Here is a 13,548-nt window from a genome sequence, read left to right on the forward strand (position 1 = left end):
TCTCCAGACAATAAGCTCCCTGAGGGCTGAGAAGGTTTTGTGTATCATCACACCCCCACAGAGACACTAAATGGTTAATGAATGACTTAAGGATAATAGATGCAAGTTTCATAAATTCAGATTTCTAATCTGTGCACTGAAGAAGTTGCTAATAACTACTGGTATCTCCAAAAAGGAACAGGCTGACCCACAAAGCACAGCTAAAGCCACTTCCCTGAAAATCTCTGAGCACAGCCTAAGTGCTTACCAGGCAGGGAGCTTCCTTAGGAAATGCAGGTTGGAGTACATGCCCTCTGCCCCTTTCCTATCTGCAGGATGGCACACTTAGCTTCATTCCTGGGGACAGGAGACCTGGGCTGGGGTCCCAGTTTTACACTTACTGTGACACCCTGAGCAAATCATAGCTTCTATAAGCTTTGCTTACCTATAGAATAGGTACCCTCATTGCTGAGAACAGGCGAGATCATGGATGCTAAAGTACTTGTAAGAGCCTTCCAACCAAATGAGAGTTATTCTTTACTGCATAATTTTCGGGACTTGCAGCTTTGCTAAATAACTGTAGCTTTGCAATGACATCAGAAAACAAAGTGCCACCTGGGAAATTTCACAGCTGCAGGCAGAGCTGAGAATTAGAAGGGAGATTGACCTTTCCGGTGCTGCCTCAGGGAAAAGGCGGCAGTGGGACAGGAGCACCTCTTTGGCCAGGATCTGTCAGAGGCCCGCTGTTGCTGCCATCAGGGAGTCCTTAGAGCCTAATTACCAAAACAAGGGGAGTAGGGCCCCAATGTCTTAAATCACCACGAGAACGGCAGAAACAAAAACCACAGACATATGCAGTAGACCTCCCCCTTGGGCCCCTTGATTTATGCTTAAAGTCAAGAATAGTCAACAGCATTTTACTTCCCCTTTGGCAAGACAAACCCAATGAAACCATTTAATTTAAAGGCTTTTTATTAGGAACCAGGGGAATGAGCTGCTTATCCCTCTATAACAGTCTAGAGCAGGTCATCAGGCCCAGGATGGACAGAGGTTGTCAAAGGTGCTGTGGTGTGCTTTGCTGCATTTGCTTAGGGCCTGGAAGGAAAGGTGGCAGCAACGGAGGTTGGCAGGAACCGGTGTTAGCCAAAACACCAATAGCCTGGGGAGAGCCCTCTACCTTCCTTCCAACTCCACTCCAGGCTGGTGCATGCCAGGAGAGAGAATGTGGTTGGAGTGGGTGGGGCACAGCAGTATCATCTGAGCCCCTGGTTTCATTCAGTGCTACTTCACTTGCCTGCCCTCCACTCCTCTTGCCGTTTAGTGATTACGTATTTGAAGAACTCATACACAGACCATGCAATGGCTGTGGAGGGGATCTGGTAAATTACTCTAGCTTGCACCCCTCGGAAGTAGGCGGTCACCCCGCCTACTTGATATACCGTCCTGAAGGCACTAGCCATGCCTGTAATATGTCCTGTGAAGTTTGAGTTCAAAGCCAGGGATTCCTGGGTGTTGAGCAGTGTTTTGCAAACGTCCAGTGGGGTTGTGACAGCGGCAGCTACAGCTCCTGCACAGGCTCCGGAGAAGACGTGGGAGCTGGGGTTGTACCGTCTCTGGGGGTTAAAGTGCTCCTGCAGGAATTCGTAGGTCATGAAGTGAATGGCTTGGAAGGGAACGTTCATGGTCAGCTGGGTGGTGTAGCTGCGGTAGAAGGCCCCGGCCCCTTCATTTTGCCACACTGCCCGCACACAGTCTGTCACCCGGTGGTAAGGTGAGTTGTACATCTGCATCCTTTGCTTGACCACTGCCAATGCCATCAACGAGAAGGGAGACGTGGAGATAGCAACGGACCGATGAACAAGTGTCCAGTTCAGAGTCCCAAGTCAGCGGATCAGCCAATGGAATGGAGACAGAAAAAAATATGAGTGAGCTGTCAGCCTGATAAGTCAAGGTTTCTCCTTTTTGACACAAGGGGATCAGAGAGGGTTGGTAAAAAGCCAAGAAATAATGGACTGCTTTAGTTCATTTTAAAGAGACCCTACTGGATTTCTTTAAAATAAACTAAATATCACAGAAGATAGAGGATTTCCTTGAAGTACCTATGATTAAATAATTATTATGTTAACTTTCTGTAACTCCCAAAACAAAAAAAGAACTCAGTGGCAGTGAACACAACAGTGGACACAGAGCCCTAACATACCAATCCCCAGGCACTAAGAGCGCATGACTCTTACAACACAAGGATGGTTACAGGACTGCTACCAAAAAGAAAACAAAATTCTTAACCAAGGAGAGTGTGGCTTTCGCTTCCAAATATCTCCTACTCCCTCAAGTGGATGGCCAGGTGTGGGCTCTGCGGATCCTCATTGTAGCGCTGGCCCTTTCTACTCCACGGCCTTGCCCAGACATGCAAAGAGCTGGAAGTTAAGGATCGCTGCCATTATGCTATCTCTTCATATTTGTTTGAGTACCTCATTATCCAACTAAACTGCCAACATCCAAGCCGCAATGCAGGGACTGAGCTCCACAATTTACCCTTTCATTCCTATCTCAACTACCTTCATTCCAACAAGGCAGTATTTTCAAATGTTAAAATCCATCTTCATCTATTTGAAGTGAAATAATCTGCTAATATTTCAGGTGAGATCAATTCCACTGCAAAGGGGACTTCCAAGAAGGTCCAGGAACAAGCCAAGTAGAGCATATCTTTTCCAGGGAAGCCACAAAGATGAATGAAATCTCAGTGAATATGCTATCTGTCCAAGGGGCTCCTCCTATATTCGAACATGGGCGGAGCGCCATCTAGTGGTAAGACAAGGTAACGTGGCAGCGATTTCCCACTGAAACTCGGCTTTCTTCTGCAAACCAGAAATAAAGGAAAAGCCCGGACAGGGAGGTGCAGCTGCCTGCAGAGGGAAAGGTTGAGGAATCATTACCTTCAGCTGGATTCATGGCTGCATCATGAAGTAATGTTGCTACACACCCAGCTGCACCTGCAAAGGAGAAAACAACTGCCACATGTAAGGCCTGGAGAGGGTGACATTCACTGAGGCCCCACACTGAAGGGAAGTGGCCGTGCTAAACCACAGCGGATGAGGGGTGCTAAGAGCCAGCTCAAAACTTGGGAACCCACTACTCCTAAACTCCTGGTCTGAGAAATGAAGATATTTGTTCCCAACAACATAGTAGGGTCACCAAAGTGCATTCCACATCTGCAATACTATGAGCAGGAAGAACCAGACAGTCCAGGCTTTATCAGTAAATTCAGTTCATGCAGATACACTGCGGCCAAGGGATGCCTGCACGTCCACTGCCTTCAATGGAGGGAGAACAGCAGGGGCCGGTGGCCACATCTGCACAGAACCTCACCTTCTATCCTGATGCCCCTCGGCTGCCCAATCCACCTCCAAACCCTAACATCTGTCCACCTAGACTTTTCCTCAGGTCCGAACTACCATATTTCTCACCCTCTGCTCTCTACTTTCACTTTGGTTTTCAGACAATCCTCAGTCTCCAGGCTGCTAGTCACTCCCTTACGTCCACACAACTTCCAACCCTCTGTTTTTCCATTCTGAAGTCCCTTGGCTCCACCCCCATTCACTCGGAGGCCTTGTCATGTCCTCAGTGACAAACACTAGTCAGCTGGGGTCCTGAAAAAGTGAGGCAAAGAGCTGGGTTTCCATTAGTGTCTCTCTTGGGTGGCTGGGTCACCTCCAATCCTGCCCTGAGGAGCAAGACAGCAGCCAACTCTCAAGAAATACACCACAGGGCTAGTGCAAAGTGTCTCTACATTACCAGGGTGCTAGGGTGCTAGAAGTTGAGACCAGTGAGAAAATGAAAGAGTTAAACAGGTAAGTTAAGGGAGGATATTATAACCCTTTGCTGAGGTGCCCCAAAGCAAGGGTGGGGTTGAAATGGCCTGTTTTCTGAGAACATCAGGTTTGGAAGTCCCTACCCTGAAATCTGGCCAACCCAGCCCAAAGCTTCAGCTCCGAACTGTGCTAAAACCGCAAAGCATTGACAACAGCAAAGCCCAAAGAGTTGGGAAAATGGGGGAACCAGCACAGGAAGGCTCAATACCATTGGCAATATGGCTATTGCCCCCAGGATGGATTATATCACTCAATGTCTTTTTTAACTTTTCGTAGCAGGCAAAATAGAGGGCATGGGCAGGCCCTGCGCCTGTTGCTGTGACATTCAGCCCCCGCATGGGCCTCCACAGGCCCTCCGTTCTTATAATCCTCCAGAGGGCCTCCAACACATTGCGATAGCGGGCTGCTGGGTCGGGCTGTAGGCTCTGCATTCGGGTCTGAAATCACAGAAAGGAGAAGTGCAATGTCAGTGATGCCAATTTCTCACTCACCCTTAACACTTGGGATTTGGGCACTGGGCAGACCTTCTTCGTGGAGTCAAGCCAGTGTGCAGGAGTGATGGCTGGCATCCAGTTTTACCTCCTCCCAAATCTATATCCGATCTAAGACTTGAGCCTTTCTTTTTTTAGTCATTTATGTCTCTAAGAACAGAATACCATTATTTTCTTGAGAATATCACCCCTTGGTAAGTGTCCTTGAACTCCAAAATGATTCATAGCTTCAGCAATAAATATGAAGCCTATGTTTCAGAAGTCTCTTTTTTGCCTTAACTCGGGCTAAGAATTCTGTACATATGGATTCTAAAGTCAAGTATTTATTGTCTACACATACTTGATGCGTTTCTGAAGACTGACCCTGGGCCTGCTTCCTAACCAAATACTACACTGACTAATGAGATGATAATGGCTCATCCTTTGATAAAACAGATGCAATCTGACTTTTTCACAGAATTTGGCATTGGCAGCTGGGTCTGTAAGATAGTCTTGGCTGAAGTAGCATTCCAAATAGATGCTGCTCTAACTTCCTGGGAAGAAAGTTTACCCTGAAACTATGAAGGTGGATCTAGTCTCTCAAACTGAAGGGGCTTCCAGATTTCTAGACTGCATTGACAGAATCCCAAAATTGTATCAGTGAATAAAATCAGTCTTGGTGAAATATAATCCTTAGAATCTCTAGAGGGTTCACAGATTGAAATAAAAGTTTATGGTCGATACTTCTGTTACATGTAATACCATAAGTGAATCTCACAGGCATAATGTTAAATGAAGTAAGACACAGGAGTATACACTGTATGATTCCATTTATATGAGTTTGTCAATGTAAGAAGTGTCCAAGCCTGTAGAGAATTTTTATGACTTTATTTGAGCCAAAGTGACAGCATATGCCAGGCACAAGATCTCAAATGCTTTCGGTACACATTTTGTATGATATTCCTTGACAAAGTTTTATTAAAATTTGGGACGTGAATCTTATTGGAACACTACCACAAGGGGGTAGTATCTCTGAAGGTGTGTCTCCCAATGAAGATCTCTTGTCTATCGATCTACTTCAAGGCTATGGTGGCATGGGACTAACAGAATATAAAATCAATATCCAGTGCCTGGAACACAGTAGGCACTCAAGATATGTTTGTTGAATGAATAAATGAAGGAATGAATGAAACTTAGCTGTGTCTGCACCAGTTCAAAAAGCAGCAAATCAGCCATTAGTGACCAGTAGGGGGTGACCGATATCCAAATACAGTTTAAATTTGTGCTTCATTCTAATCACTGATTGAATCTGCACTTAAAAGCTTGAACCTTCTTGTTGGCCATCTGGAACCCAAGAGTAACACCTTTTCTCAAGGGCATGGGAGAAAGAAAATTAACTGGACTAATAGAAACTAACCAGATTAACAGGTCCTAGTTAGACATAAGCAATCCACATTCCTCTATATGTTTTCCTGCCTGCTACCAACAAAGAATTGGAAGCTTGAAAGATTACTGGAAGTTCAATCAGAAATAAACAGAATCACTTAACACAGTGTAACACATTTGTCTACACTTCTCAAAAAAAAAAAAACCACCCTCATAAATATCCAATAAAGGATGTGCTTGCTGATCTTTCACATCACCCAGGAGGTATAAAATCCATCAGATGAGTTATTCAAAGAGACTGCCTTTGTTGGCTATGGCTACTGATAGATAAATTGGGCCTAGTGGCTTAATAATTACGTGTTTCTGTAAGTTTGTTCGAAACTGATCTTGTATAGGGGCAATGTTCAGAAATTACATTGCTTTGGCAGATCAGGATGATGCTCTAACACACTGAGCTACCAGGCCAGGGCCACTGCTTCGCTGGAGTCAATGGTATATTTAGCTAACCAGTCTTGAAAGGTCTGGCCTCAGAAGCCTGAAACCCTGCACCCCCAAGAGAAACCTGGACTAGGTATGTTCCTCTGACCATTGTACACACATCTAAATCTAACTCACTGAAAATAAACCCTGAGAGGACCTAGGCATAAGCCATGCCAAATATAAAAATATGGCTCCCCATATGTGTGGGTCAATAAATCTATATTTTGGAAAAGGTGAAATCTAAGAATTAATAGCCTTTAATATAAAAATCCTGGCTTTGAAGAAAAGCCAGATGAACAAGTAGGGAGATAAGTGGTTTGGTAAAAGACAAGCCACCTTTGAGTCAGAAAGCCTGAGTTTAAGCCCCAGCTTAGCTAGGTGTGTGGTCCTGGGATGTCGGCCTCTCTGAGCTTCAGTGTTACCATCAATAGCATAAGGTTTAGAATGGCTGGCTCACAGGGCAGTTGTGAGGGTTCAAGGAGTTTAGGCATGTAAAAGCCACTGGTAATTTATAAGGTGCTAGAAACAGAAGGCTTTTTATTGTATTCAAATACTATTCTCAAAAATACTAGTTCATATCTTAGAATTTACAGATCACGGCAGTGTTGTCTGTCGTATGAGTCATTTCACAAATGTGCGTGGGCAGCTAACTAGTCTTTAACCACTAATAGATCAGGTTTAATTTAGTATTTTTTGTTTTAATTTTAAAATTTCTTTGTGGTTTAATTATTTATATGTCCAACTATTAATCTGAAGGTCATGTTAGTAATAACACTATTGTGAGATTCTGTGCCTTGCTTGGTTCTGGGAATGTTTTGGGGGAGGCTGAGTGGAAGGCTTGGGAGTCAGACTGGGTTCAAATCATGACTCTTAACACTTAAATTATGTGACTTAGTGACTTAGTAACTTGGACAAGTTACTTAATTTGCCTCCTTTTCTTCATCTGTAAAATACTAAAAATGGTGTCTATTTTGTGAAGTTGTTCCTAGGATTAAATGAATAAATAAATATAAGGCACGTGAGATAGTACTGGGAAAGTAAGAACAATTGCAATTTATTTATTATTAGCTGCAAGACAATAAACCGACGTTTCCATTTCACAACCTTTCATCAAATGTGTATAGATAGCAATTTACATCTAGAATTTGGAAAAAAATTCCCCTCTTTAACTTATGCTGGGAGCAGATTATTTACTTTACCACTACAGAGCCAAAAAGCAGCACCTTGGTGACAGGTGGGTATTTCACCAGATGATTCTGGAAAGAGTTGCAGAATGTGTGTATCTTTATAGATAAAGTCTGGTGCTTGCCTCCAAGGCCCAGAAAAGGAAAACTGGGGTTTATTTGGGTTCTCAAATCGCCCTATGACCATGGACATAGCAAGGCTATGTTGACTTCCCATGGTCCCTCCCAAGGATATTTTAAGTCGACCTGACCCTGGTAAGTGGCTGGGGGTACACAGGCTTGCCAGCTGAGAAGCAATGTCAGCTTTCACTTGCTAACACTGTGACTGCCTAGAGGCTCCAGCGCAGACACCTGCCTCTAGTCCTTAGGGGACAGTTGGGCTGCTCTTCCCTCTCTACCACTCATTTATGGAAAGAGGAAGAAGAGCTGCCCAGGGACAGTTAACTGTGAAGACTTTTCTGAAGGAAGAGATCTGAATTTTACTCTCATGTCTGTACAACATACTTACTAACATTAAATCCTACTGGTCTCATCTAGTTTTTCCCTTGTCATTTAAACCCCAGCATTAATGGCACATGAAAATGATTCTTCTAAAATAGCTTTTTATTTAAAGACACCTGAGCACTTTTTCCTCCAAATCAAAAAATTGTTTCTTTAAGGTAGGGTGTTGAGGCATAAATAAGTTTTAAAAAATTCCAAAGTTTATCTAAATGAGTAAGAACTGTTCTTCAAAAATACTGTAGTTAACTTGGAAAACTAGAAGTGACTCGCAGCAATGATGTGGTCATGCAAAACATTTCTGGAACTCTTGTTCAGAAATGGTTCCCTTAGTGGATTTATCAGTCTCTTTGCTTTTGGCCCCACCTTATCTTTGACCCTGATTCTGAGTAGTGTCAGGTATTAAAAAATCAATTTTATCTTGTCACATGACAAAGATTTGTCCCAGTAAGGATATATACCCAAATATTCTAGAGGCATTCCTAACAGAGGAATTTGTAAAATGTTTACAGCAACAATAGCACTATGTAAATACATGGAGTAAGGAAACAATCTCCCAAGGTAATGAGACACACTTAGAGGGTTAAGTTGTAGGGATATTTCTAAGTCAGTTGCATTATATTTCTCAAGTTATTAAATAATTGTCATTGTGTTCCTGATCTAGTTTTCATTTGATACCTATCCTGAAATATAGCACTCTCCACCCTGCTCTTCACTCACAGTCTAAGTATAGTGTCTTTATTTTGCAGTTAGATCATATTAACTTTTGGATATTTAGCATTAACAATTCAGTCATTTAACCTAGACCCTATTACATAAATGTCTGAAACTTTTTCACTTGTAGTTATCCACTTTACATTTCAGTATTGTTAGAGCATTAACCATCGTCTTACCTCTCTCTGATGGATTTTACTGTTTATTTCTATTCCTCCCAGTTGACGAGGGCATTTAAAATTCTAATGTCCACTTTAGCCAAGGGCATTTACCACCCTTTCAAAGCATATGGTCCTTGTTAGGAGTTACCTTGCAATGTACTCCTGCCAACTCAAATGTCATCCACAAAGCTTAATGAGCCCTTTCCCTATTTCCTCATCCACATTACCAATGAAAACATGAGATGGTACTGGAACCAGGGAAAAGCAGAAGAGGCAGGCTTTGCATTTCCCAAGTTGATACACTCCTCCTTTCGAATATAGTATCTCCCTACTTTGAGGAGAAAAAACATGCATCAAGGAGCTGACAGGATTTATTTAACTATACCCTTAACATGTAAAGGTGCCATGAGTCTCTGTCATTATATTTATTTCAAGAGACCCCTCGAGGTTACTTCAGTTTAGTTCTTTTTTTTTTTAGTGGTTGGTACCTTAGCTCACGCACAACAACAAGAACTGTCAGGAATAATCTGTTCCCCTCTTCACCCAGCTTTCTTCAGAAGCACCTGACTTCTGTACCCACTAATCGGCCTGCCTGACTGTGGATGCAATTACTTACTAGAGGTACCTTCATCAGAATCATGCCCTCACATTGAGCCCATTTCATCTTCTTTCACACTTGCATCTACTTTCTCACCATACTGCTTCCCTTCCAGGCAACTTTTTCCTTTCTGTCAACTTCAGGTGGCTGAAGAAAAAAATACGCTATCAGTTCCATCTCTTGGTTGGGAACTGATGTGCTCCCTACATATACGCAACCCTAATCCCAGCTCAAATTTCATGATCAGGAAATAGGTGGGGTGTCACGCTTACTGAAGAGAAACCGAAAGCTTTTCCTGGACAAATCTTTCCCACATTATTCTCAGTCTGGTACTCTGAATTATAACTGCACAATGATTTCCAATCACTCATGGGTTTATTAAGTAAATCTTTTATCTGAGAGAGCATAGATTCTGGTTCCTGCCCCGCCACTTTTAAGGGAAGACACAGCAAGGAACTTGTAAAAGCACTCGCCCAGAGGACATCTCAAGCCCCTGAGGGTCTGATTCATGCCAGTTGGCTTCATCTTAATCAAGTTGGTAGCACTTACCTGTTCTCATCCCATCCCACCCTATTCCTGTTTAGTCCCAGCTGAGATCCAGAGCTTGGGCTGACAGATTTTCGTTCCAGAGTCCCGATTCAGATCTCACTGACGGTTACAAATGGGTCCTGGTTCCTGACTGGGATCAACTCCCTGCCGGGACCTTGCTTGCATGGAGTATCGGTCGAATTGTGTAGTGATGGCAGGAGCCAGGAAGGAACTCATGTCGGCTCCGGCTCTCGGCCGGGATCCTGGCTCCGGACTGGACCCAGGGGTCGGGTCAGCCCCAGGTCGGGTTCGGAGCCGGTCCAAGTCTCACCTTGACGCAGTCGATGGGGTACATCACGCAGTGCTCCAGAATCCCTGCCACGGCGCCTGCCACCATGTGCGTGGTGACAGTGGCTCCAGCCGGTAGCGCCTCGTAGTCCGGGCCGGAGTCCGGATCCTGTCGTACCGGGGGCCTGCAGGCCCCGGCCTCCCCGCCGCCGGCCCCCGGCCCCACGGCCCCGCTGCAGGCCACCCGTCCAGCAGCGCCAGACTCCCCGGGGCTTCCGCCCCGGCCCAGCCGCCGGCCCCCCCGCCACAACCGCCAGCACCCCGACCCTCTAACTCCATCCCCCGGGCCAGCTGCGGCGCCCACCCTCGCCGGCCGCTGCCGCCGCTGCCGCCGCCGCCCCCCGGCCCCGTTTGCGTCTGCCTCAGGCACGGCCCAGAGAGCCCGGGCCTCCTGCTCCCGCTGGGCCCCCGCGTACACGCCCCCCAGCCAGCCATTGGTGCCGCCGCCAAATTAGCCCAGCCCCCTTGGTTACGTAAAAAAATGTGTCTACGGTATTAGTGAAGCTGTCTGTCATTCTTCCGCCCCGCGGTGCTGCTACCACTGAGATCCCACCCCTTCCCCTTTGATCTTGGAAGCTTCTTGTTTATTGGCCACTGATTGGCCCGACCCGTAAAACTTAAGGCTGAACTTTGATAGGCTCAACCACCCTTGATACTCGACCGCGGCCACGTCGGGATCCTATTGGCTACTGAAAAGAGAGCGAAGCGCCGCGGCAAGATAGAGGCTGGATTTGGGCCTCGGAGTGGCGCCTTGTGGAAATCTCGGCGCTGAGCGTCGGCTCGCTTTGGGGAGTGGTGCCAGGCCTCAAGGTCGAACTGCTGACTGCTACCGTTAGGACCCACACTCGAGCGCCCTCCCCAAACCCGAGGACGCGCGGGTCTCTAGACCGAGAGCTCTGTTCCCGCGGTGATCTCGGGCCAGTGTGAGGTGGAGCCAGCCTGAGCCCCGCTTCCACTGGCATGGCCTGCAGATCTGTTCCGGAACCTGTTGCGACATGCGGCCGGCGGCCCATTAGACTCCGGTCGGTTCTGGAGTGTTGCCCCCCCCCCACCCCCCACGTCCCAGTCGCGCGTGAGCTGACTCCAGAGGGCCCGGTAGCCCTCAGGATCCCAGCGCCCCGCACTGAGCTTGCGTCTGAAGCCCCGCAGTTGAATGAATGAGTTCCCCGGGTGCCCGCTATCAATAGGCCCTGCGCCCGCGGAGAGCTGGAGGCGGGGAAGGGAGATGTTGAAATCGGGCAGTATGATTCTGAGATGTCAGCAGGTGGAAAGGCCGGACTGGAGGCAGCTGCTCAAACAGCGGGGGAAGTACCGCAACTTGAGGAAGCTCGGAAGTACAGCTAGTCCCTGACCTGACGCTCTGCTGCGAACTCCATTGCCTGGTGGTGATGGTCTTTAAAGACCGCTCCCTGCCTGGCGGTTCGGCTGGAGTCAGAGTGGTGCTCAATGGTTTAAAGAACAATGCCCCAAATTCCCAGTTTTGAGCAACACCTCCTAAGCCGAGACGGTGCACAGGACCTCGCAGGCTCGGTTGAGTAACACAGGCACTTTCCCCACTCAGATCTTCCGGCATCCATTCACTGGAGCGTGTTTGCGCAAGCCTCCACACTGCTTCCCGCTGTCTTCACTACCTAATTTTACTATGACGATGATGCAATTGTGAACTTCTCATTTTGGTTATAACTTTTCCTTAGGTAAATAAGAGGTTTTCCTTTTTCTCTAAACCTTAACCCTTCTCTGGGCTTCTAGATTTTTGTATTGTTTCTAATTTATTTTTAACTCATCCATTATCTTCCTCTTCAGCAGTGGTTATATTAACCTTTGAGTCTCGACCTTTTGGAAAATAATGAAGCTGCAAATCCTTGTCTCCCCTCCACTTCCCTCCTGCTATGCACACACAAAATTTCACATGTAATTTCTGAGTTTGCAGAGTCTCTGAAAGTGACTTGTGGAGCCTTAAAGGTCTCTTAATCTCAGATTAAGAATCCTCCTCCAGATCATGTCCAGTCTTCCCTCTTCTCTAGCTCATTTCCCTTGGACATGAATAGGTCTCGAAATGAAACCCCCTCAGCCTGCTAGAGAATACTAATTCTCTTTATTCAACTATAAATGATTTATACCTGCTATGTCCTTTCTCTTCTAAAGCCCTACATTGTTATACCTTTCCTCAGTGATCACAAATGACCTTTCCAAATCTGATGGTCTTTTTCTTATTCCCATCTTTCTTGACAAAGAGATAACACTTGACCCCTATTGACCCACCCCCCAGTGAAACTTTTTCCTAGTGTCGGGAACCACTCTGTCCCACTTGTCAGACATCTCAGTCTCCTACACTTCTCTACCCACTGAGGGGAGCATTCCCAAAGGTTTAATGCTCCTTGTTCATCTTTAATATCTTAGAGAATTTTACCATTCCAAATCTGTTTTCTTCATTACAGCCCTATATGTACTTCTTTTATTGCATACTTTTTAACTGAAATTTCCACATGAACATTCAGTTAGTATTTACTGAGTACTAACTTTGTGCCTGACAATACTTGAGGTTGGTAGTATGGGATAGACTCCATGCTTTCATGGAGGGTTTTTTTTTCTTGGCTGGTTGCTTGTCATTTGTTTTCCACTTGGTGCAAGGCACAAGGTTATGGGTTGTTGGGAAGACTGTGTGTGGCTTGGATAGTAAAGAGTAGGGCTCTCTCAACTTCCTTTTTTGTGTTTGGTTGTTTTTGCTATACAAGAACCCAACTGCTTTGGCTTGTGGCAGCCTGCCTAGTCTATGGAATGTGGTGGGGCTGGGAGAAGGAGTAAGGGGGGTTGGAAGAGGGAGGGGCTGAAAAGAGCCTAGGGCCTCTGGAAATCTGGTGGCTGGTGGAGGCCACTCAGGATGGGGCCCCAGCATTGGCTTTGCTGTGCTCCCTGCCAGGCTGCTTCCTTGTGGCTTTTTGAGGCAGGTCACAGGTGATCGCACTGCTGCTAAGTGCTCTGGGCACTCCAGCACTGGCCATGAACAGGAAAGTAGACTTCCCCAAAAAGAAGCTTGCCCACCAGTGACCTGGGGTGGCATTGGGGTGGTGGGGAATAGCTTCCCAGGGCACTAGTGCCTACACAGGAACCGTCACTGGAAGTGGAACAAACAGCGCTGGTAGTAAGCCGTGGGTGGCACAAGCAAGCCGCTGAGGGATGGCTGCCCTGCTCTTGTGGCCTGGTGGAAAACCTGGGCATCAACCCCTTGAGGGCCTTGGCACATTTTCAAGAATGGCAGGGACCAGCCTCGAGCCCATTCTCAGAGAGATACACCAAAGGCCGCTTCACGACTGATACAGGTGGGGTCAT

The 13,548-nt window shown here is 46.3% G+C and overlaps 1 protein-coding gene across 1 annotated transcript; it reads right to left on the reverse strand.

Moving 5' to 3' along the window:
* Positions 1-933: 933 nt before the first annotated feature.
* SLC25A28 (solute carrier family 25 member 28) lies at positions 934-10,588 on the reverse strand. The gene is given in 5 exon segments (XM_028512278.2): positions 934-1,783; positions 2,916-2,972; positions 4,060-4,288; positions 10,202-10,384; positions 10,387-10,588. Coding segments are annotated over 5 exon segments (1,098 nt in total). The 5' UTR covers positions 10,498-10,588; the 3' UTR covers positions 934-1,265.
* Positions 10,589-13,548: the final 2,960 nt, after the last annotated feature.

The sequence above is a fragment of the Phyllostomus discolor genome, chromosome 5 (genome assembly GCF_004126475.2).
Source record: "Phyllostomus discolor isolate MPI-MPIP mPhyDis1 chromosome 5, mPhyDis1.pri.v3, whole genome shotgun sequence".
Taxonomy (NCBI): domain Eukaryota; kingdom Metazoa; phylum Chordata; class Mammalia; order Chiroptera; family Phyllostomidae; genus Phyllostomus; species Phyllostomus discolor.